This window comes from Balaenoptera musculus, chromosome 11 (assembly GCF_009873245.2).
Source record: "Balaenoptera musculus isolate JJ_BM4_2016_0621 chromosome 11, mBalMus1.pri.v3, whole genome shotgun sequence".
Lineage (NCBI taxonomy): Eukaryota > Metazoa > Chordata > Mammalia > Artiodactyla > Balaenopteridae > Balaenoptera > Balaenoptera musculus.
The window spans coordinates 23823581-23847463 of record NC_045795.1 but is presented as its reverse complement, the minus strand read 5'-3'; the positions used below and the strand labels follow the sequence as shown (position 1 = coordinate 23847463).

The 23883-nt window shown below is 55.8% G+C and overlaps 2 protein-coding genes across 7 annotated transcripts; both read left to right on the top strand.

Annotated features, from left to right (window-relative positions):
* The first annotated feature begins 5257 nt into the window (after positions 1-5257).
* On the top strand, positions 5258-7769 carry ZBTB12 (zinc finger and BTB domain containing 12). Its single transcript, XM_036867894.1, has 2 exons — positions 5258-5490; positions 6001-7769. Exon 2 carries the CDS (start codon positions 6021-6023, stop codon positions 7398-7400), a length of 1380 nt encoding a protein of 459 aa, XP_036723789.1. The 5' UTR covers positions 5258-5490; positions 6001-6020; the 3' UTR covers positions 7401-7769.
* A 1231-nt stretch (positions 7770-9000) lies between these two features.
* EHMT2 (euchromatic histone lysine methyltransferase 2) lies at positions 9001-23866 on the top strand. Of its 6 annotated transcripts, XM_036867886.1 has the most exons (28): positions 9001-9665; positions 10312-10378; positions 10475-10693; positions 10784-11037; positions 11716-11800; positions 11888-11928; positions 12089-12244; positions 14092-14229; positions 14350-14464; positions 14623-14724; positions 14945-15093; positions 15183-15326; positions 15413-15648; positions 15729-15911; positions 16035-16117; positions 16589-16695; positions 16776-16898; positions 16985-17086; positions 18851-18955; positions 19055-19209; positions 19295-19462; positions 19886-20030; positions 20404-20481; positions 20857-20972; positions 21077-21163; positions 22665-22743; positions 22887-23062; positions 23382-23866. In XM_036867886.1, exons 1-28 carry the CDS (start codon positions 9624-9626, stop codon positions 23560-23562), a joined length of 3636 nt encoding a protein of 1211 aa, XP_036723781.1. In that variant the 5' UTR covers positions 9001-9623; the 3' UTR covers positions 23563-23866. The 6 variants fall into 6 exon arrangements, 5 of the variants coding, with proteins under 5 accessions (XP_036723781.1, XP_036723783.1, XP_036723782.1 ...); XM_036867888.1 differs by lacking the exon at positions 12089-12244 and having other exon boundaries at positions 9614-9665; XM_036867887.1 differs by lacking the exon at positions 14623-14724 and having other exon boundaries at positions 9614-9665.
* Positions 23867-23883: the final 17 nt, after the last annotated feature.

Below are 23883 nucleotides of genomic sequence, written 5' to 3'. Positions count from 1 at the left end.
CAAAACTGAACAGTATACTGTTTAGGAATACTTACAACATGCATAGATAGTGGAACTACGAAGATAAACAAAGGAAGTGAACCTAAGGAATTCAGAGTGGAGTTCACTCTTCCATGAGGGAGAGGGATGCAGTCATTGTGGAGCACATGGGACATCTGAGGTCCTGGGAATTTATTTCATTTTGTGTGTGTGTATGTGAATTATGATTTTTTTTTAATTTTATATTGGAGTATAGTTGATTTACAATGCAGTGCTGGTTTCAGGTGTACAGCACAGTGATTCAGCTCTAAGGGAATTTATTTCTTAAGCTGCGATCAGGTACCCAGGGGTTCTGTTACATTCATCCTTAACTATACATGTTCATTCTATACATGCTTCTATGTGTATAATATGTTCACAATAAATATTTTTAGGAGAGAGGATGAGTGTGAAGAGAGAGCGAAGAGGCTGAGTGAGGAACTCAGAACGCTGGCTGTGCTGGGAAGAGGGGAGGAAGCTGGAGAGGGTCCAGGATGAAGAAGCAAGAGCCTCAGTTAAGAGACAGGGCCGCTTGCTGAGCGGGATGCCTACAGAGAAGGGGATCCGGAGTGGGGTGGGGGACTCAGGAGAGAGGACAGGGTTGGAAGGGAGCTGTGGTAGGGGGAGGGGCTCTTCCAGGTGCACAAAGTGGCACCCAGAGCCCAGCTGAAGCGATGCACTGTGAGTGGTACCTTGGCTGGACAGGGAAGGAAGGGAGGGAGGGAGAGAGGGAGGAGGGCCTGAAAGAAAAGGAAAGACCTGGTGACTGGAGGTTCCCCTGGGGAAGCGAAGCAGGTAAACTCGCTGCCCTCTAGGAGGGAGCAATCTGAGGGCTACTCAGAGAATGGTATGCTGGCATTTTAAATTTCAGAGAGGATGTAGTTCCAGGTGCTGATATTCACCAGAGTATGATTCTGGGAAGAAAGTGGATGAGATGGAGTTAAGATAAAAGTTGTTGGAAGGAAGTCAAGAAGCTTTGAAGAAACCGGTAGTATAGGGAAGGGGTCTGGGTGGGGGTGGGAGGGAGGCCTTTGACAATGTACCCTTTTATACTTTTTGAATTTTGAACCATACAAATGATTCTATGAAAACATAAACAAAAAGAAATTTTAATTGGGGTGTGGATTAGGTCATTTGCATGGACACTGGCAGGCCTGGAAGCCAGTTGCTCATGGCAACAAGCAGAGGCAGGGAGTAGCAGAGGAGGACTCTTGAGGCTGGAAGGAAAGGGTGTTTGGCATGAAGTGGAAGAGTCCTGTTCCTGGGGTTGACAAGGAGCTAGGAGAATCCGCCATGGCCATCGTTTCCCCAGACCTAGTTCTGAGCAAAGGGGGTGGTGGGGGGAGGAGGGGAGGTGGGAGTGTGACTCGGAGGAGGGGGAAGATCATGGGCTGCAGGGAGAACTAAATTCCCTCTAAAGCAGGAGGGGGAGGGAAGAGTATATCAGGAGGCTGAGGCTGTGAGAGGGTTCCAAAGAGTGGAGGGAACAGGTTATTGGAGAAGATGCCAGCATTGAGGAAAGGTCGAGGAATGGAGTACGCTGCAGGAGATGGATGGGAGTTTAGGAAAGGTGATTTTACAAATAGAGGGGACTGGTGTGGGCCTTTTGTTTTTATAGGGTTTCTTTTCTCAAGCTGTGAGCCCCTGTCACCATTGCCTGAACAGGCTGCCATTTTCACCAGGATTCCTACAGTGAGGGCAGAGCTGAGTGTGGGGCAAAGGAGAAAGGGGGAAAAGTTGGAGCTTTTGTTGTAACACAGGAAAGTCTTATCAGCCTATGGATTAAAAAACCCAGGCTGACTTCCCTCCTCCTTTCTCTTGGTTGCTCAAGGAATATGGTTATTTCAGTCTGGGCAAAGTACAATTGTAAAAGTAAACCCACTGGGCTTCCCTGGTGGCGCAGTGGTTGAGAATCTGCCTGCCAATGCGGGGGACACGGGTTCGGGCCCTGGTCTGGGAAGATCCCACATGCCGTGGAGCGACTAGGCCCGTGAGCCACAGTTGCTGAGCCTGCGCGTCTGGAGCCTGTGCTCCGCAGCAGGAGAGGCCGCGTAGTGAGAGGCCCGCGCAGTGAGAGGCCCGCGCAGTGAGAGGCCCGCGCAGTGAGAGGCCCGCGCAACACGATGAAGAGTGGCCCCCACTTGCCGCAACTGGAGAGAGCCCTCGCGCAGAAACGGGGACGCAACACAGCCATAAATAAATAAATAAATAAATAAATAAAAATAAAATCCCATCTTAAAAAAAAAAAACTAATTAGAAAGTCCCTTAAAAAAAAAAAAAGTAAACCCACTGCCAAAAATACTTTGAATGCCACAGGGAAATGTCTAAGCTTTCCTACTGCTTAGACATTTCCTACTAGGCCACGGCTCACCTCCATCAGTGACCAAGAGTGGTGCTCTGAGCCCTGAGTTCGCTAGTCCTTGACCTCTTCTCCCAAACATACACACAAAAACACATACACCTCTTTTCAGATTGATTTTGTGGACTGACAGGGCTGGAAGAGACTTCAGAGGACAAATCCTCCATTTCATTGAAGAGAATACTGAAACCTCTGGGGCCTCGAGGACTTCAAACCTGGACTAGAACATAGATCTTCTGTTTCCTAGCTTTTTTTTTTTTTTTGGCTGCATTGGGTCTTCGCTGCTGCATGCGGGCTTTCTCTAGTTGTGGTGAGCAGGGGCTACTCTTCATTGCAGCGTGCGGGCTTCTCATTGCGGTGGCTCTCTTGTTGCAGAGCATGGGCTCTAGGCGCGTGGGCTCAGTAGTTGCAGCACACAGGCCCTAGAGCGTGTGGGCTTCAGTAGTTGTGGAGCGCAGGCTCAGTAGTTGTGGCGCACGGGCTTAGTTGCTCCATGGCATGTGGGATCTTCCCGGACCAGGGCTTGAACCCGTGTCCCCTGCATTGGCAGGTGGATTCTTAACCACTGCACCACCAGGAAAGTCCCCCTAGTTTTTCTTGAATCCTTAGTCAGATTTTATTTCTCAATCCCACTAAGAATCCTGAATGTATCTGTTCTTGACACTATGCCAAGGCGTTTGGTACTGCCACCCAAGGACGGGAGGGCCTCTCCTTTTACATTGGCAGAAGTTGGGGGCCAAAGGCCAAGGATCTAGACATCCCTGCATGCGGTATGTGGGAAAACAGCCCTACAACATCTCCCCACCAGACTGTACAGGAAAAGACAGACTTGTGCACTACAGCTTGTTTCCATATAAAACTGCAACTGGGTGGGCTGGGTATTTGAAGGATTCACCAGCTGTCAACTCTACCTGCCACCTAGGACCACCTGTCTTAAACTCTAAACTGAGATAAGGACCCCTGTCCCATTCATACTCCCAGAAAGGAAAAGTAGCAAGAAGGGGACAGGATACAAAACTTTACAAACTTAAATTCTTACCTTGACAACTTTTTAAATTTCTGCTCTCACTGGAGTGTGAACAATTCTTCTGAGAAGTTTGGCAATGAGGGAGAGAAGAGATAAGATAGGGGAGCAGATTTTTAGTTAAAGTTCTTTTGAAATTTCAGTCTGTCCCCCAATTAGGCAAAGGAGAAGGGAGCTCTCATTGATTCAACACCTACTATATGCCAGGCTCACTTAAACTTCACATTAGCCCTGTGAGGAATCAGGGCCCCTCCAATTCAAAGATAAAGACTCTGTGATTCAGAGAATTAAGTAACTTGCCCAAGGGCCCTCTTTTCATAAGTAGTGGAATATGGCTTTGAGCCTAGGTGTGTCCAACACAGACGCCTGACAACAAAGATATTTCTACAAAGAGGGCATTTTAGAATAGAGAGAACGGGGTGAAGGCAAAAAAAAGTCAGAGAATTTAAAAGGGAAAGGCAAAGAGTAGAGGCACCATCTAAACACTACCCCCACTCCCCTACCACAGGGCATCCCCTGAGTTCAGGATTCAGTTTAAGTCAGGAACAAACTTTTTATGGGTGGATGCTGGCTGAACTGAAGAAGAATGACTTCAACGGTCTTTTACGGTATGACTTTTATTTGCAAAACATAACCCAGGACATAATTCATGCAATCAAGAAGTTTACAATCCAATGGGGAAACCAGATACTGAACACATTCCACCAAAGTTGATGTGTAAGGAAAATGCTCTAGTCTCCTGGAGAACGTAACAAACAAATCCAGTTGGCAGAAAACAGGGGCTTCTTCACCGGGACTTGGTTGGGTGGGGAAGTGAGGGTAGGTATGAGAGGTGCAAGGAAGAGGGAGGGAAGGGAGCCAGTCTTCAAGGCTGGTGACGAAGCCGTGGAGACTGCAGCTCAGTTTGGGAGTGACAGAGAAAGAGAAGACAAAGGTGCAGAGTTGAGGGAAAGTTTTGTTTAGGGCAGTGGAGCTCTGACCTTGTCAGTCTGGTGGAGGGGGCAGGGATGGGAAGGATGCTAATATAAATATCATACTAATATAAATATTCACATAATTAGAAGAATTAGTACTAGGTGTATTTATATAGTAGGGGTGAAATAGTCAAGGTCATCGACCTTACGAGGGCGTTTGCCTTGGCAAGAAATTGGGATCAATTCTGAGAATGGGGGGAAGGGGAGGATAGGTGTGATTTCATAAAATTTTGAGACAGAGGAGAGGAAGTTGAGGACACTGGATTGTTGGGCCTTGCAGAAAGTTAAAATATCTTTTAGGCCGGGAGTGCTGAGGTGGTTACTAGCTTCAGAAGAGTTGGAAAAATCTGGAAGTGTGGCTGGAGGAACTGTGAACATAATCAACAAGGGATGCAGGCGTGGACCACAGCAACCAATATCTCGATAGCCACGGGGCGGTCTGGGACCCCGGGAGGGGCGGTGGCTGCAACTCCGGCCCCGCTCCGCACAGCTGGGCCAGAGCAGCACCACCCCCGCGAGCAGGTGGCAGCGCCGCCCGCGGGGAGCCAAGCAGGCGGGGAGCGCCGGGGGCGGCGGCGCGCACTGGGGGCCGAGAAGCAGGCTGCGCCGCGGGCCGCCGGCAGCGGGAGGCGGGCCCGAATGAGCGGGCCTCCGCGCGGTATTTGGCACGCACGCGCAGACGGGCCGCGGGGCCCGGAGGCACAGAGGAGGGGGAGCCAGAAAGAGGGGGTTGCTGAACGTATTTCCGCTCTGGCGGACAAATAATACCGGCCAAAGGAGAGGCCAGGCCGTCCGGCCCTTTAACCGTGTGGGGGGGTTGCTGGTGAAGAAAGGGGGGTCGGGAAAGGGGGAATCCTGCTCCTTTAATTCCCTCCCCTCTTCCTCCTCCCCGAGTTCTCGCCGACGCCGCCGCGCGCGGGGCCTGGAACACACGCCACGAGCCGCCCCCGCCCCTCCCCCCTTTCGCCCACGCGGAGCCGGCCCCGCGCGCGCGCCCCGTGCACCCACGCGCCTGCGCGCTGCCCAGGCCCTGCCCGTGTGTGGGGGCGCAGTCGGCCCCGGGGGGGGGTGGGGGAAATAGGGGGGGAAAAAAACAGCGCGCGGAACCCGGCCAGGTGAGAGGCGCGTGCACTCAGGGTCGTGGGGCTGGTTGGGGGGGGGGGGCGTGCCACGGAGTTCTGAACGTGGGGGGGGGGCCGTGCACGATGCGTGTAGGCAAGAGGGGAAGACGTGAAAGGCGCGTGCAAACGTGCAAGGGGGGGGTGGAGGAATGAGGCAGCGGGTAAAGGGGCGGGGTGAGAAGAGGCTGCAACCGGGGCCACCTTAGAACCCAGGCCTCTGCTCCCCCTTCCGCCGGCCTTCCCCCGTGGGCGCGCGGGCTCGCCCCATCTTCGCGGGCTGTCGGGCTGGGGGGTGTGGACGCCGCTGCCCCGCCCCCGGGAACCACGCCTCCCTCCTTTCGGAGGGACAGCGCCTCCCCGGGGGCTGGGGAAACTGAGGAAGAGGCTTGAAAACTGGATGATCTGATGCTGGGAGGGCCAGGCAAGAATGGGGGTGCGAGGCCTGGAGCTTTGGCCTAGGAAAGCTGGAGACCTTTGTCTCTGACCGGTTTCCTTCCCAACCAGGGTGGCCCACCCCCGCCACAATGGCCTCTGGGGTGGAAGTCCTGCGCTTCCAGCTGCCCGGCCACGAGGCCGCTACGCTGCGGAACATGAACCAGCTCCGCGCAGAGGAGCGGTTCTGCGACGTGACCATTGTGGCCGACAGCCTCAAGTTCCGCGGCCACAAGGTCATCTTGGCCGCCTGCTCGCCGTTCCTGCGGGACCAGTTCCTGCTGAATCCCAGCTCTGAGTTGCAGGTCTCCCTGATGCACAGTGCACGCATAGTGGCTGACCTGCTCCTCTCTTGCTATACGGGCGCCCTGGAATTCGCTGTCAGGGACATTGTTAACTACCTGACGGCCGCCTCCTACCTGCAGATGGAGCACGTGGTGGAGAAATGCCGGAATGCCCTCAGCCAGTTCATCGAGCCCAAAATAGGCCTCAAAGAGGATGGGGTCAGCGATGCCAGCCTTGTGAGCAGTGTCAGTGCCACCAAATCCCTCCTCCCTCCCGCCAGGACCCCGAAGCCAGCCCCCAAACCCCCACCCCCACCCCCTCTCCCCCCTCCACTCCTGCGGCCTGTGAAGCTGGAGTTCCCGCTGGATGAGGACCTAGAGCTGAAGGCCGAGGAAGAGGATGAGGATGAGGACGAGGACGTGTCTGACATCTGCATCGTCAAGGTGGAATCGGCCTTGGAGGTGGCACACCGGCTCAAACCTCCCGGAGGCCTGGGAGGAGGTCTGGGCATCGGAGGCTCTGTGGGCAGCCACCTTGGGGAGCTGGCCCAGAGCAGCGTGCCCCCCAGCACTGTGGCTCCACCACAGGGCGTGGTGAAAGCCTGCTACAGCCTGTCCGAGGACGCGGAAGGGGAGGGCCTGCTGTTGATCCCAGGAGGCCGGGCCAGCGTGGGGGCCACCTCAGGCCTGGTGGAGGCAGCAGCGGTGGCCATGGCTGCCCGGGGGGCGGGGGGCAGCCTGGGGGCGGGGGGCAGTCGGGGACCCCTGCCCGGAGGCTTTTCCAGTGGCAATCCCCTAAAGAACATCAAGTGCACCAAGTGCCCGGAAGTGTTCCAGGGCGTGGAGAAGCTGGTCTTCCACATGCGGGCGCAGCACTTCATCTTCATGTGCCCGCGCTGCGGCAAGCAGTTCAACCACAGCAGCAACCTCAACCGCCACATGAACGTGCACCGCGGCGTCAAGTCGCACTCGTGTGGCATCTGCGGCAAGTGCTTCACGCAGAAGTCCACGCTGCACGACCACCTCAACCTCCACTCGGGAGCGAGGCCTTATCGCTGTTCCTACTGCGATGTGCGCTTCGCTCACAAGCCTGCTATTAGGCGGCACCTCAAGGAGCAGCACGGCAAGACCACGGCCGAGAACGTGCTGGAGGCCAGCGTGGCTGAGATCAACGTCCTCATCCGCTAGCGCTAGCGTGGCAGGCGCTGGGTCCCTGGGCTGGGGGGAAGGGGGCTCCTTGGTCCAGGAGAATAGGGGGGTGTGGGGGGCAGGGGCAGGCAGGTGCGGTGGGGAGTCTGAGCAGACACACACATCCTGAGGGAGGGGCCGAAGATTCCTTAGAAGACCCTGCCTCTTCAGAAGAAAAGGATGGACAGGGAGAGAGTTCTTTGAGAAGGCCAAGGGAATAGGGGGTCCCAGAGAAAGATTTTCTTCTCTTGGAGGTGCATGGATATGTGGAGGGAGGGGAAATGTCCTATGGGATGAGGAGGGGAAAAGACTGGAAAATATTTTATTCCTGGCTACGGCTGCCCAGGAAGAGGTTCTGGCATTTCTTGAGGTAGGGGGTGGGTGGGTGGGAATTGGGAGGGAATTTGGCAGGAGGCAGCTTACCTGCTCCTGCTTGGACTAGATCCTTGGGAGAGGGAGTGGTAGGGGGAAAGGATTATTGAATTCCGGAAAAGGAAGGGGGAGACAGTTCTTGCATGCTGGGGAAATGGGATGGGTACAAGGCTCACCAAAATTCTAGGGAGAACAAAGGAAGATGGCAGGTAAGAGAATATGGGGGTGAGCATCCTGGGTAGATACTGGGAAGGGGGGTACAATAGCAGGAACTACGAATAGTGGTGGGGGTGGGGGGTAGGGCACTGAGATGAGAGGCGGCAAGGAGGGCTGTTGCGGTGCGGGAGGGAGAGGAGTAGAGACTTATACAGTATTTTTTAAGAAAACAAAACGTATTTTTTAGGATTTTTTCTGGAGTTTGGGGTTTTAGTTTTTCTGCTTTTGTTTTTCCACAAAATAAAAAAAATAAAATAAAAAAACTTTTTTTTCTTTATACTCTTTCTGGCAACTGCATGTAAATGACTATCCCACCCTAGACCACCTCACCCTCTAATGCCATTTTCTAAGTACCCAGAGGACACAACTCATGCAGGTCTCATGCCTGAAGGAGCCTTGAGAGGGGAAGGGGAGTGTGACAAGTGGGCTCCTCTGGCCAGAGACCCTCCCAGTTCTGCATCCTCAAGTCCTGTCGGATACCTCACAGCACAAGTGTTCCGTGATTGGCGGAGGTGTTAACAAATGACCTACTCTAGTTGAGTTTGGTATCAGGGCTAGGGATGGGGTGTAGGTGTGATCGTTGTGCCCACCAAAATTGTAAGCTGGAGCCGGTGTTTGGGCGTTTTTGGTCTGGGGAATGTGTTCCTGTCCTGAAGAAAGATAAAAACCACTGTTTGGGTTAGGATGTGGAGAAGACTACAATTCCCAGAAAGCTCTGGAATAGTTCTTAACCGAAGAGAACTACAGTTCCCAGAAGACCTTGAATTGGCCTCAGGTGCCCTATACCCTCTCCACTTGCCTGTGTCAAATATCGCATGTGACATACAGATATTTTCCAAACTTCGACCAGATGTAATACCTAAAGAGACGGTACTCTAAATACTGCTCTCAAAGTTGTGTGTCCTGGTGTCATATCACTCATACTTCCACTGTCGGCTGGGCTATGACCAACGGAGTGCCTGCTATGCTTGTGAAGTGTTTGGCAAAAAAAGTTTACTTATTAGAGTGTTACCAGACAGTAATGACTCGGGCCTCTGGGGGCGTACCTGGATCTCTAGTGCATGTGGTGGCGTGACATGTCTGGCATAAATGGAAGAGACATTTAGCCCCAGGTTTTCAAAAGGGGTCGCTGCTCCAGGGGACACTTGAAACTGCATGCTAGAACCAGCCAAGAGTAAAGGTGTCTTCCGCGCGTCCCCATCGCCCCCTTCTTGCTCGTTAGAGAAGCGAGGCCAAAACTGAGGCCGAGTCTTCTATCTCGTGACCCAGAAACTAGAAAGCAACCAGAAGCGGGAGAAGCACACATGGGTAGGACTGGAAATACAGCCGCTTGCCGAGAGCCGGGAGGCTCAGTCGCTCCGCTAGTTACCTAAAGCCAGGTGGCAGATGGAGAAGCCACACCTGGACCCAGGCGTGCCTCGCCTTCGGTTCCCAGCTGAGCTGAGGCCAGGAATGGCAGGAATTCTCCCCTGCAGCCCCCAGCTTAGAACAGGAACTGCCATCTCTGAGACCGCTCTCGGGGGAAAATGGCCAGAAAGCGCGTAGTGGCTCCTTTAAGGCTCCTCCTAGCCCTCCCTCCTCGCCCACGTGACCCGGGGCGGCCGCGCGCCGGCTCGGCCCCCCGCGCAAGCGGCGATGGCGGCGGCGGCGGGAGCTGCAGCGGCGGCGGCCGCCGAGGTGCGGAAGGGGAGGGGGAGAGGCGGGTGCATGCCCGCGCGCGCGCCCGGGGGAAGCGCGCGCCCGTGCAATGCTCCGGGGGTGCATCGGGGCCGGGGGGCCCGGGCGAGACTTGCAGCAATCCGGAGGGCCAGCACCGGGGGCGGATGAGGGGACCAGGGGGTGGGAGGTGGGGGGAGTGGGCACCGAGGCGCGCGTGCAGCCGCCGGCTGCCCCCGAGTGGGCAGCGGGCGCCGGCGCCCCAGGAACACGCGCGAGGGGCACGAGGGGCCGTCCACCGGGCTGGGGGGCAGTGGGTGCTGGAGGGGTTGGTGCCCGGGGTCCCCGCGGCCTGGGGGACAAAGGGGGAGAGGCGCGGGCAGCCGGGAGGAGGGGGCGGGGCCGGGGTGCGGAGGCCCCGCCCCCTCCCCCTCCTCTCTTCTCGGCCCCTGAGATGCGGGGTCTACCGAGAGGGAGGGGGCTGATGCGGGCCCGGGGGAGGGGTCGTGCGGCCCCTCCGGGCAGTCGTGGCCGCGGAAGGGGGGGGCCCCATAGAGGAAGAGGTAGGCCCCGGAGCCTCCTGTCTCTTCCCAGGGCCCAGGCGTCCTGGGCCCCTCAACTTCCTACAGGACTGACCAGCTCTCCTATCCCTTGTGTCCCCTCCCAGGGGGAGGCCCCCGCTGAGATGGGGGCGCTGGTGCTGGAGAAGGAGCCCAGAGGAGCCACCGAGAGAGGTGAGTGCAGCAGAAACAGGCCCAGTTGGACCTTCACCTCCCCCAACACAGGATCTTTTGAGCCCTTAGCCCTGAACTTTTTCTTTTCCATTACAGTTCATGGCTCTTTGGGGGACACCCCTCGTAGTGAGGAGATCCTGCCCAAGGCCAACCCCGACTCCCTGGAGACTGCTGGCCCCTCATCCCCAGCCTCTGTCACGGTCACCGTCGGCGATGAGGGGGCTGACACCCCTGTAGGGGCCACACCACTCATTGGGGACGAACCCGAGAATCTCGAGGGAGATGGGGACCTCCATGGGGGCCGCATCCTGATGGGTGAGAGGCCAGGGAGCCTGGGGGTGAGGTGGGGTATTCTCTGACTTTGCCTCCCCTCTTATCTTCTGCCTGCGTGCCTGTGTTTTTCAGGCCATGCCACGAAGTCATTCCCGTCTTCCCCCAGTAAGGGGGGTGCCTGTCCCAGCCGAGCCAAGATGTCAATGACAGGGGCAGGAAAATCACCCCCATCAGTCCAGAGTTTGGCTATGAGGCTGCTGAGTATGCCGGGGGCCCAGGGGGCAACAGCAGCAGGGCCTGAACCCCCTCCAGCCACAGCCAGCCCGGAGGGGCAGCCCAAGGTCCATCGAGCCAGGAAAACCATGTCCAAACCAGGAAATGGACAGGTGAGGCTTAAGGGGAGCTTTGTGGGGGTGGGAGAGACAGAGTAATTAACCATAAACCTCTTGTGGGCTGCTTTTTTACAATTTAGCTTCAGGTCTTTTCTTATCCAGTCAGTGCTTCACATATTTACCAAGGTTCTACTGTGTGTCAGTTTCTCTACTGGGACTTAATCTGGAACAGACAGGTTTCTATCTTCCTGGGGTTTATATTCTTAGGCAGAGGGGAGTAAAAAACACAAATGTTAAAGAGTTAATTATGTAGTTAATGTCTTAATTACTCTTATGATAATGACTAGAGAAACTTAAAACCACTTTTCCTTTCTACCTCAAAGCAGGCCCCAAGGGAACTTCTCCCTTCTTTGAAACTGCTCCTGCTGTTTTAAAGGTTTTACTATGAATCTCTACAGGGAAGGAGCTGAGGGCCACAGAAATGTCCAAGGAGGGAGATGACAAGAGCCCCAGAATCTCAGAAGCTTTATGACAGTGTTTTTAGGGCTCTTGGCATCAGTGTTAGATGTGGGATGTGCTTGACACAGTTCTTATTATTGGCATGGAACTTCAGATGGCATTTTAGAGGGTGTGGCTCACCACCTCACCCCCACCTGGGGCTTGGCTCTAAGCTAATCCAGGCAGAACCATAGATGCTCCCTGACCCTAAGTGTGCTCCCTCTCCGCCCCCAGCCCCCAGTCCCTGAGAAGCGGCCCCCTGAAGTGCAGCATTTCCGCATGAGTGATGACGTGCACTCGCTGGGGAAGGTGACCTCAGGTCAGTCCCACCCCCCACCTACCTGCGGCTTGCCTGTGCTAAGGGTTTAGAGTACGGGCCTCACTCCTTTTCTCTCTCTCCTTCCAGATGTGGCCAAAAGGAGGAAGCTGAACTCAGGAGGTGGCCTGGTGAGCCAGGAGAGGCAGGGAACAGGGCCTGGGCCTCTCCAGCTGGGGGACTGCTCTGAGGGATCCTAGGAGCTGGGGCTCCATCTCGCCCTCAAGGGAGATGGGGCGTTGGTGAGGGAGTGCCAGCAGCTTCAATTTTTTTCTTTAAATCTTTTTCTAGTCAGAGGAGTTGGGTTCTGCACGGGGTTCGAGAGAAGTGACCCTGGAGAAGGGGGACCCCGGGTCCCTGGAGGAGTGGGAAACGGTGGTGGGGGATGACTTCAGCCTCTACTACGATTCCTACTCTGTGGATGAGCGGGTGGACTCTGACAGCAAGGTGAGAGGGAGCCAGCCGCCCTCCCGGCCAGCGCTCCCCCGCGTCCAGGGCTCGCTCTCCAGTCTTTCCTGCCCCACTTTCTTCTCTCCTTCTTTTTCTGAACACCCACTAACTCACTGCCCCATACTGTCTATAACTTATTTCCAGTATATGCTCTACCCCATATCATCCCCTTGCCCCTCTCCACAGTGATAATCACCATCGTGGACTTCGGGTTTAACATCCCATTTTATGGTTTATTTGTTGTTTGTTTGCTTGTTTATTCCTTTGCTCCTTGTTTGGTTTTATTTCACATATATGTTTGTCCATGCAGCATAATGCTTAGTCTTGCCTGTTTTGCTTTTCATTCGTTTTATCGTGGAAACTTTCAAATATACACAAAAGAATAGAATAGTGAGCCCCCAGGTAGCCATCACCCAGCTCCAAGGATTATCAATACACAGCTGATCTTGACTCATCTCTTCCTGCCCAACACCCACACTTACTGGATTATGTCAGAGCAAATCGCAGATACCATATCATTTTATCTAGAAATATTTCCACAAGTATCTCTAAACATAAGACCTCTTTCTGTTTTTAAAAAATTTACAAATAATTTTTTTTTTCCGCCATGCGGTATGTGGGGATCATAGTTCCCCAGCCAGGGATCAAACCCATGCCCCCTGCAGTGGAAGTGGGGAGCCCTTCCACTGGACCACCAGGGAAGTCCCTACAAATGATGCTTTAACACCATCACCTTGCTATCAGTCAGTCTTCACATTTTCTCGGTTGTTTCATAAATGAGTTTTCGTATGTCAGGTTTCAGTGAGGTCCACACCTTGATTTGATTATTTGTCTTAGGTCTCTCTTGATGTATAGGTTCCCTATTTTAAAAAAAAAAAAAACTTGCCATTTATTTATTGAAGAAACCAAGTCGGTTATCCTACAGAATTCTTCACATTTAGGAGTTGGCTGATTGGGTGGGGATTAACACATAACCCTCTGCCCAATGTTGCATCACATCAGGCATGGAACATTTGGTCTTTTATTAGTGAAGTTAAGATCAGTGGATTCAGGAGATGTCAGCCTGACTTCATTATAGCGTTTCTATTTTTTTTTGTTTTTCGTTTTAATCTTTGGCTGTGTTGGGTCTTCGTTGCTGCGCGCGGGCTTTCTCTAGTTGCGGCGAGCAGGAGCTACTCTTTGTTGCGGTGCGTGGGCTTCTCATTGTGGAGGCTTCTCTTCTTGCAGAGCACGGACTCTAGGTGCACGGGCTTCAGTAGTTGTGGTACGTGGGCTCAGTAGTTGTGGCTCGTGGGCTCTAGAGCACAGGCTCAGTAGTTGTGGCGCACAGGCTTAGTTGCTCCGCAGCATGTGAGATCTTCTCGGACCAGGGCTCGAACCCATGTCCCCTGCATTGGCAGGCAGATTCTTAACCACTGCGCCACCAGAGAAGCCCCTCTAATTAGTTTTTCATTTAGTGTTTTCAGTCTTGCCTCTTTATGAACTTCATCAAGAGTCTCATACTATACGTTTGTTATCTAGAACGTATTCCTTTCTTTTCCTGTTTACTGTTATGTTGCCAAGATTCATCACGTTGTTGCATGTCACCATAGCACCTTATTTTTTATTACAGTATAATATGCTACACCCCCTCTCTGTATCCAACCCTTTCCTTCCTTTCCTGTTCACACTCATCGTCACCAGGGAGCCATCCGTGGAGAATTGTTGTTTTCTTGATCCCGCCTCATTCTCTGAGTCCTGGGGATCGGATGTGTCCTGCTCTGCCTCTCTCCCAAGTTCCCCCCAGCAGAGAGCTGTGGCCTGGGGGTCACTGTTTCTTCAGCCCCACTTTGCCTCTCTTCCAGTCTGAGGTCGAAGCTCTGGCTGAACAACTGAGTGAGGAAGAGGAAGAGGAAGAGGAGGAAGAGGAGGAGGAGGAAGAGGAGGAGGAGGAAGAGGAAGAAGAAGAGGAAGATGAAGAGTCAGGCAATCAGTCTGACAGGGTAGAACTGGAGGCTGGCGTCCCCGGAGGAGTGGGGGCTTCGGGGACAGAGGTCTGAGTCCTCAAAGGAGGGGGTTACGGACTGGGGGCCGGGCTCTTTAACGCTCTTCCTCCTCCCCAGAGTGGTTCCAGCGGCCGGCGCAAAGCCAAAAAGAAATGGCGGAAGGACAGCCCGTGGGTGAAGCCATCACGGAAACGGCGGAAGCGGGAGCCTCCGAGGGCCAAGGAGCCACGAGGTGAGAAGGCGCCTCTGTTTTGGGGTCCCCTCCTCCAGCCCCCTCCCGGCCCCCAGAGAGCATGCATGCACACACACGCTCAGCATGCACACCCGCATGTACCCCCGCATCCAGGCACCTGTGAGCTCGCACTCTCACTCTCTCTGTCTCTGTGTCAGGAGTGAATGGTGTGGGCTCCTCAGGCCCCAGTGAGTACATGGAGGTCCCTCTGGGGTCCCTGGAGCTGCCCAGCGAGGGGACCCTCTCTCCCAACCACGCTGGTAATTGCCAATTGCCGGGATAGGGAGCCACTAGGGGGCGCCCTCGGGGCCGGAGGGAATGGGGAGGAGGGGAACCCCGCTGGAGCTGGGGTGTCCATGGCCAGACTTTGGGGGTTCTGGAGCACGGAGGGAAAGTCACGGCGGGGGTGAGAGGCCCCAGGAGGGGTCCTGGTGGGTGAGAGGCTGGGCATCCCTCAGCTCCCTCTTTCCTCCATCCAAGGGGTGTCCAATGACACATCTTCGCTGGAGACAGAGCGTGGGTTTGAGGAGTTGCCCCTCTGCAGCTGCCGCATGGAGGCACCCAAGATAGACCGCATCAGCGAGAGAGCGGGGCACAAGTGCATGGCCACGGAGAGTGTGGATGGAGAGGTGGGCCTCTGGGCTGGTAGGTGAGTTGCCAGGGCATCCAGCCCCAGAGCCCAGCCTCACCTCTTGTCACCCATCCTCACTGCGCACAGCTATCGGGCTGCAACGCTGCAATCCTCAAGCGGGAGACCATGAGACCGTCAAGCCGTGTGGCACTGATGGTGCTCTGTGAGACCCACCGCGCCCGCATGGTCAAACACCACTGCTGCCCAGGCTGTGGCTACTTCTGCACGGCGGTGAGTGACCAGTGGGGCAGACAGGCAGCATGCCCCATGGGGGTAGGGGCTCCCAGAGCCTGGCCACATTGTTTTCCTGCCCCCAGGGCACCTTCCTGGAGTGTCACCCTGACTTCCGAGTGGCCCACCGCTTCCACAAGGCCTGTGTGTCCCAGCTGAACGGGATGGTCTTCTGTCCCCACTGTGGGGAGGACGCATCTGAGGCCCAGGAGGTGACCATCCCCCGGGGGGATGGGGTGACCCCACCGGCTGGCACTGCAGCCCCTGCCCCCCCGCCCCTGGCCCAGGATGCCCCTGGGAGAGCGGACACTTCCCAGCCCAGGTACTGGCTTTGCCCTTCCTTTCTGTCTGCTCCCTGCCCCAGTCCCCGTCTCCCCTGAACATTCACACCTTCTCCCACAGCGCCCGGATGCGAGGACAGGGGGAGCCCCGGCGTCCACCCTGCGACCCCCTGGCTGACACCATCGACAGCTCGGGGCCCTCCCTAACCCTGCCCAGTGGGGGCCGCCTCTCAGCTGTGGGGCTGCCACCTGGCCCAGGCCGGGAGGCCCTGGAAAAGGCCCTGGTCATTCAGGAGTCAGAGAGGTGAGTAGGGGTTGCCCTCGGGCACAGCAGCTAGGACTGGGGCTGGAAGTGTGGAGCTACAGGTGTTGGGACCGATGCTTGAATCTGGGGACTCAACCCCCTCTCCCTCCCTCACCATGGCAGGCGGAAGAAACTCCGTTTCCACCCCCGGCAGCTGTACCTGTCCGTGAAGCAAGGGGAGCTGCAGAAGGTGATCCTGATGCTGTGTGAGTATTCCACTCCTTCGTTCAGCAAACCCTGCCTGAGCACCGATTATGTACCAGTCACTGGACTCGGGGCCAGGAGGGCAGCAATGAGGGACATCGTCCTTGCCCTGAAGGACTTAGTGTGGTGGGGGAATAACCCGTTTTGATGGGGACTGGGGACTGTTCTGAGTGCTTATGCACGTTCACTCATTTAAATCTTCCCAGCGGAGGCCCAGAGAGGTTAACTACCTTGCCCAGTGCACAGCAGTACAAAGGGGCAGGGGCAGGGCCATTTGAACTCAGGCAGAGCTGGTGCTCTCCTTACTCTGATCAGTGCCGTGCTGCAGTGGAGGTGAGCACAAAGAAGGCCCAGGAGGGGCCCCTGACTCAGGTTGGGGCCCTGAGAAGCCTTCCTGGAGGAGGTGCCACCCACCCCCTAGCTTGCTTACCACCTGTCCCTCCCTCTCCCGGTGTGGCGGGCCCTCCCCACAGTGGACAACCTGGACCCCAACTTCCAGAGCGACCAGCAGAGCAAGCGCACGCCCCTGCACGCGGCTGCCCAGAAGGGCTCTGTGGAGATCTGCCACGTACTGCTGCAGGTCAGCGCGGGCCCAGCCCTAGGACCCCCTCCCCTGCCCAACCCCTCCCTGGTGCCAGCCCACGTGCCCCCTCCTTGCAGGCTGGAGCGAACATCAATGCCGTGGACAAGCAGCAGCGGACGCCGCTGATGGAGGCCGTGGTGAACAACCACCTGGAGGTGGCTCGCTACATGGTGCAGCGCGGGGGCTGCGTCTACAGCAAGGTGCGCGGCCGGGCAGGCCAGGGCGGGGCTCAGGGGCCGGGCCTGAGGTGCCAGCCAGCCGGCTCATCTGCCTGCATCGCCCTCAGGAGGAAGACGGCTCCACCTGCCTCCACCACGCAGCCAAAATTGGGAATCTGGAGATGGTCAGCCTGCTGCTCAGCACGGGACAGGTGGACGTCAACGCCCAGGTCAGCGGCCGGGCTTCCGGCCCAGCCCCCTGGGGTCCTTGCCTCAGCCTCAGGCTTTAGGTCCCCTTTCTCCCTCATCTGACCTCTGACCCTTTCCCTGCATTTCACACTGTTCCAGTCTGTCCCCATCTCTTTTTCCCCCTTCGTTTGTATGTCTCTTCACTCTCTTCTGTTTCTTTCTTTTTTCTTTTTATCAGTTTTCAGAATGAGTTGCGGCCTTAATCTCTAGAACTGTCCAGTGAGATTCCTTACTAACTCAGTTTTTCACGTGTTGGAGGTGTTTTAGTTTGTGTCATTCTTCTTGATCTTTGGGTTTTTTTAATTTTAATTAATTTTTATTGGAGTATAGTTGCTTTACAATGTTGTGTTAGTTTCTACTGTACAGCAAAATGAATCAGCTATACATACACATATATCCCGTCTTTTTTGGATTTCCTTCCCATTTAGGTCACCACAGTGTGTTAGGTACAGTTCCCTGTGCTATGCAGTATGTCCTCATTAGTTGTCTGTTTTATACGTGGTATCAATAGCGTATATGTGTCAATCCCAATCTCCCAGTTCCTCCCATCCTCCCCTTCGTATCCACACGTTTGTTCTCTACGTCTGTGTCTCTATTTCTGCTTTGCAAATAAGATCATCTATACCGTTTTTCTAGATTCCACATATATGCGTTAATATATTTGTTTTTCTTTTTCTGATTTCCTCCACTCTGTATGACACTCTCTAGGTCCATCCATGTCTCTACAAATGACCCAATTTTGTTCCTTTTTATGGCTGAGTAATATTCCATTGTATATATGTGCCACATCTTCTTTATCTGTTTCTCTGTTGATGGACACTTAGGTTGCTTCCATGTCCTGGCTGTTGTAAATAGTGCTGCAGTGAACATCGGAGTGCTCGTCTTGATCTTTGAATTGTTCTGTCCTTTGTCCAGAAGAAGCCCCTTGCCATAGGCTCCTGTGGCTTTTGAAATGACCCAGTGGCCTTTGAGAGCATCCTTTTCAGTACCTATCCTGCCCCAGACTCAGGATCTACCATTTCTCTAAGAAACTCTGGTTCCTTTAAATGGGAAGTATTTTTTAGAGACTACAGTCTGTGTACGTAGGGGTGGTCATTGTTATTGGGTCCCTGCTTCTAGGACTTTTGAGTGGGCAGATCAAGGAAATATGTATTTTTTATTCTTTTAATTTTTTTTAAATTCATGTATTTATTTATTGGCTGTGTTGGGTCTTTGTTGCTGCACGCGGGCTTTCCCTAGTTGCGGCAAGTGGGGGCTACTCTTTGTTGCGGTGTGCGGGCTTCTCATTACGGTGGCTTCTCTTTGTTGAGGAGCACAGGCTCTAGGCGCGCGGGCTGCAGTAGTTGTGGCACGCGGCCTCAGTAGTTGTGGCACACGGGCTTAGTTGCTCCGCGGCATGTGGGATCTTCCCAGACCAGGGCTCGAACCAGTGTCCCCTGCATTGTCAGGCAGATTCTTAACCACTGCACCACCAGGGAAGTCCCAAGGAAATACATACTTTTTAAAAAGAGAAAAATCACTTCGCAGCCTTGAGCAATAGACACTTACTAGTCCCATTTTATAAACGAGGAAACTGAGACCCGGAGCCGTTAAATGACTTGCCCAGCGTTGCACAGCCTGTGAGTGGTGGAGCTGCGACTCTGAGCGTGAGTCTAGCTCCGGAGCCTGTGCTCTTGACCCCATCTGTTTGGGTGAGCAGGGCTGGAGCTGCCTCTCCACCCTCCTCCTTCCCTCCCCACCCACAGGACAGTGGGGGGTGGACGCCCATCATCTGGGCCGCAGAGCACAAGCACATCGAGGTGATCCGCATGCTGCTGACAAGGGGCGCCGATGTCACCCTCACAGACAATGTGAGAGTTTGGTCGGGATGCGGGAGGTGGGTGCAGCCCCCCCGGCCCTTGAGCAAGGTGCCGGCTGGGTTCAGACCTCTCCCCCTGCCACCTCCCCAGGAGGAGAACATCTGCCTGCACTGGGCCTCCTTCACCGGCAGCGCCGCCATCGCAGAGGTTCTCCTGAACGCCCGCTGCGACCTCCACGCTGTCAACTACCACGGGGACACGCCCCTACACATTGCAGCCCGGGAGAGCTACCACGACTGCGTGCTGTGAGCCTCCACCCCTCCCCCACCTGGACACTCCTCTGCCCCCTATCACAGCCCCGGACCCCACAGGCTTCCCGTCCCCTCCCAGGTTGTTCCTGTCACGCGGGGCAAACCCTGAGCTGCGGAACAAGGAGGGGGACACGGCGTGGGACCTGACCCCTGAGCGCTCTGACGTGTGGTTTGCGCTCCAGCTCAACCGCAAGCTGCGGCTCGGGGTGGGAAATCGGGCCATCCGCACTGAGAAGATCATCTGCCGGTGAGCCTGGGCTCTCTCTTTACCCAGAGCCACCTCCGCCCCCTCCCCCGGCCCCTCGAATCCTCTGAGTCCCCAAAACTACCTCTGTCCCCCGTCCGCCCGCCACACGCACACATCAACTAGATACACCAAATAAAAATAGACAACATCCAGCTAAATTAGAATTTCGGGTGAACAGTACATACTTTTTTAACGTTAGGAGTGTCCCATGCAGTGTTTGGGACATACCTGTACTAAAAAATTGTTTCTTGACACTCTGAAATTCAGATTTAACTGAGTGTCCTGCCTTTTATCTGGGCACCTTACTCCCCACGCCCCAGTGAAGCCCCAGAGCCACCCTCTTCCCTCACCCAGCCCTCTCCCCACCTAGGGGAGTCCTCACCCCATGCTCTAGCCACCCAGCTCCATCTCCCCTCCTGCCAGGGACGTGGCTCGGGGCTATGAGAACGTGCCCATTCCCTGTGTCAACGGTGTGGACGGGGAGCCCTGCCCCGAGGATTACAAGTACATCTCGGAGAACTGCGAGACGTCCACCATGAACATAGACCGCAACATCACCCACCTACAGGTGAGTGCAGGGCCCTGGGCCCTCCTCCCAAAGGGACACCCAGAGCCACCAAGTACAGCTGGGCACACTGTGGGCCAACGAGGGCACCTGGCCAAGGTGGTGGGGCTGAAAGGGAGCTCCGGTGTGGGCTTGCATCCACCTAGGGAGGGGGTCCTTTTTCTAGGACACGTGAAGGTATCACATGGGCTCATGGTGGCCCTAGAGACACCCCCATCAGCAACAGCTTGATTCCCCCTCATCCTGGGACCGTCACCATCACTGTCCTACAATGTGGACCCTAGAGAAAGGACAGCAGTTGTGGGGCAGGGGGCAGTGGAAGCTGAGGGGCCAAGGCCGATTCTGGGGGCTGAGCTGACCCTACCTCCCGCCCCAGCACTGCACATGCGTGGATGACTGCTCCAGCTCCAACTGCCTGTGTGGCCAGCTCAGCATTCGCTGCTGGTATGACAAGGTACGTGCCCTCACCCTGGCCGCACACGCACTCATCCACTCCTTTGGGGGAGCTGGCCTCTGACACCAACTCCCTGGGACCTTGTCCCTCACCTTCTACCCTGTGGGGGAAGCAGCAAAGAGGGCAGGGCGAGACCTGGGATTCCTAGGATGTTGCCAGGACAGAGAGGGGCCTGGCCCAGGTATATGCAAACCCAGGGCGATGGTTGTGTGTTTCCTGTTGGATAAACTAAGAGCATATGTGGCCTCCCCCAGCCTGTCCTCCCTGTGTCTGGGTTGGGGTCAGCAGTGGATTTTTCTGTGAAGTCTTGGGCGTCCTGGGCAGCTGAGGTGGGCACCGCACAGAAACCACTGTCCTCCCCTCCCTCAACCCCAGGACGGGCGGCTGCTCCAGGAATTTAACAAGATCGAGCCCCCGCTGATTTTTGAGTGTAACCAGGCGTGCTCCTGCTGGAGAAACTGCAAGAACCGGGTAGTGCAGAGTGGCATCAAGTGAGGCCCAGCCCCTCAGCTCCCCTCACTCCCCTTTCTCCCTTCTCTCCCTCGGGGCGCTTCCAGGTCACGCCACTGAATATCACCCTCTCTCCCACCCCCAGGGTGCGACTGCAGCTCTACCGAACAGCCAAGATGGGCTGGGGCGTCCGAGCCCTACAGACCATTCCCCAGGGGACTTTCATTTGCGAGTGAGTGGTGGGAAGGGGGTACTGTGGCTCCTGGGGGCGTGGGGCTGGATGCAGGGCCACGGCTGGCTCCCAGGCCTCCCTCTTTGCCCTCCTCCCTGATGGGTCCCAGCTCTTCATGCTGCCCCCACTCTGGCCAGCCTCCTCTGACCCCCATCCCCCAGCCTCCGCTCTGGCCAGACCACAGTGCCTGCGTCTTTCCCTCCCCTTCGGTGTATTTCCGAGCCTCACACTCCCTCTCCCCTGCCCTTCCCAACTGGGGAAAGCCCCAGTTTTACAGACAGACAGAGCTGGGTGTCCTTGGCCAAGTTCACAACCTCTTTGAGCCTCATTTTTCTTGTCTGCAAAATGGAGGTGATAACAGCTACCTTTCTGTCCACCTCATCAGGGGCCTCAGGCCTCTCCATCCATCAATTCTTTCTCTTCACAGTATCCGTTACCTCTTCCTGTCCCCTGGCTTTTACTCCATGGCCTTCAAACGTAATCTAGGTCTCCTTTGGCCTTAAAAAAAAAAAGAAGAAAAAAAAAAGAAAAAAAGTCATCCAGCCCCAATTGCCTATTTAAGAGACCATTCATTTTTCTTCCATCATGTCATCTCTCAATTTGACTGAGACAAGCGACCCCTTCCTCCTGGGCCTCAGTTTCCCCATCATCCACTCACTGCTCATCCAAATCTGCCTTTACCCTCACCCCGCTGCTGATGCCGCCTCTCAGCAGTCCCGCTCCCTGACCCGTGTGTCTCAGTCCTCATTCTCCTGGCATCTGCCACCCCCCTTAGCTCTGGCTCCCATGACACCGTCCTCACCCGCGACCCATCCATTCTTCCTCTTCACCAGCTCCTCTCCCTCTACTTCCCAGACGTGGGTGTGCTCACCCCCAGTTCTTCATAGCTCCTGTGGCTCCGTCCCTTCCTGCCGTCCTCACCCCTCTCCTGTCCTCAGCCCAGCGTTGCCCCCACCTGCTGGGTGATCCTTAGTCCACAAACCCCCGTGTCTACGCCTGAACAGATTTCCCCACCCAGGCCGACTGCCCACAGATACTGATCCCTTCACCCCAGAGGCTTGGCGCCGCCGTGCTCACCCGATTCATCCTCTGGTGCGGCTCGAGCCCCTCCCTCTAACTTCCCCACCACAGCTTCTCCAGCTCATCCCTGGCCCCACTCTGCCGGTCCCGCCTGTTGATCTAGTTGTCTGGTGGGACCCCAGCTGGCGGGAGTGTGTCCTGTGTGTACCCTCACGTGCCTGTGTCGCCAGGTTCCTCCTCCTGATCCCCCTTCTGGGTGGGGGCCACCCACCCCCTCCCTCCCAGATGATGTCCGCTATCCTTGGGGGCCCACTGTGCCTTGGGTCGCCCACCCCAGCTCCAGCTGTGTTGATCTGTGAGATTCACGAACAGCTGGCAAACAGTGGAAGAGGAATCGTGGGGCTGTGAGGAGAGACAGGGCCTGGAGCCTGCTCCCGGTAACCCCTGCTCACCTCCAGAACCACCACTCCCTGCCCGACAGGTATGTCGGCGAGCTGATCTCTGATGCTGAGGCTGATGTGAGAGAGGATGATTCTTATCTCTTCGACTTAGACAACAAGGTGGGCAGGAGACCCCTCTGCCGCCCTACCCTCAGTCAGCAGATGGAAACCTGAGGAGGAGGGGCTGGGTGGTCAGGGGGGTGGGCAGGTTGGCCCAGCCAGCAGGGTGGTGGTAGATGTGATGAATGACGCCCTCCCATCAGGATGGAGAGGTGTACTGCATCGACGCCCGTTACTACGGCAACATCAGCCGCTTCATCAACCACTTGTGTGACCCCAACATCATCCCCGTCCGGGTCTTCATGCTGCACCAAGACCTGCGATTTCCACGCATTGCCTTCTTCAGCTCCCGAGACATCCGGGCCGGGGAGGAACTGGGGTGAGGCGTCCTGCGGCTCGGCCAGGGTGTGGGAGATGCAGCAAGCCCAGGACCGAAAGCTGGCGAGTGCCTGGTTTCCAGGCATGGATTAGAGCAGAGCTTCTCCGATGTCACTGTAAACAGAGTCCTGAGCCTCACAGATTCTGAGTCAGTAGGTTTGGGATGGGGCCTGAAGAATCTTCACTTCTAACAAGCTACCAGGCAGTGCTGGTGCTGCAGGTGCATTAGAACAGAGGAGGGCTTAGAGCCCATCCAAAGATGGGGGTGGGTGCTTTGGAGTGGGTCTGGGTCCCACAGACCTCTTGTGCTTCTCTGACAGGTTTGACTATGGTGACCGCTTCTGGGACATCAAAAGCAAATATTTCACCTGCCAGTGTGGCTCTGAGAAGTGCAAGCACTCAGCTGAGGCCATTGCCCTGGAGCAGAGCCGCCTGGCCCGCCTGGATCCCCACCCCGAGCTGCTGCCTGAGCTCGGCTCCCTGCCCCCCGTCAACCCCTGAGAGAGGACCACAACCCCTGGACAGCCACCAGCTCAGCAGCCACCTCTGCCACTTGCTGCCCACACCTGGGGGTGCTACCGTCTCCTCTCTCCCTACCCCTTCACACATTCCTCAGTCAGATCCCAGCCAGGCCCTGGAGGTCTGACAGCCCCTCTCTCCCAGAGCTGGTTCCTCCCTGGGAGGGTGACTTCAGGGCTGGCCACACCCCTGTTCCCCACCCTCAGCTGAAGTTTAATGAATTGAAATTGGGCCTCTGTGCTAACCGGTTTCCTTTGTTCTCAATAAATGTTGGGTTTATAATAAACTGGGTGATGGTTGGCG

Bases quoted from the DNA above. Each gene is read 5' to 3' on its own strand.
- ZBTB12 (XM_036867894.1), top strand. From the start codon at position 6,021: ATGGCCTCTGGGGTGGAAGTCCTGCGCTTCCAGCTGCCCGGCCACGAG.
- EHMT2 (XM_036867884.1), top strand. From the start codon at position 10,099: ATGCGGGGTCTACCGAGAGGGAGGGGGCTGATGCGGGCCCGGGGGAGG. The intron at 15,094-15,182 runs GTGGGCCTCTGG...CACTGCGCACAG, and splicing joins CGGAGAGTGTGGATGGAGAG to CTATCGGGCTGCAACGCTGC. The intron at 16,696-16,775 runs GTCAGCGCGGGC...CCCTCCTTGCAG, and splicing joins TCTGCCACGTACTGCTGCAG to GCTGGAGCGAACATCAATGC.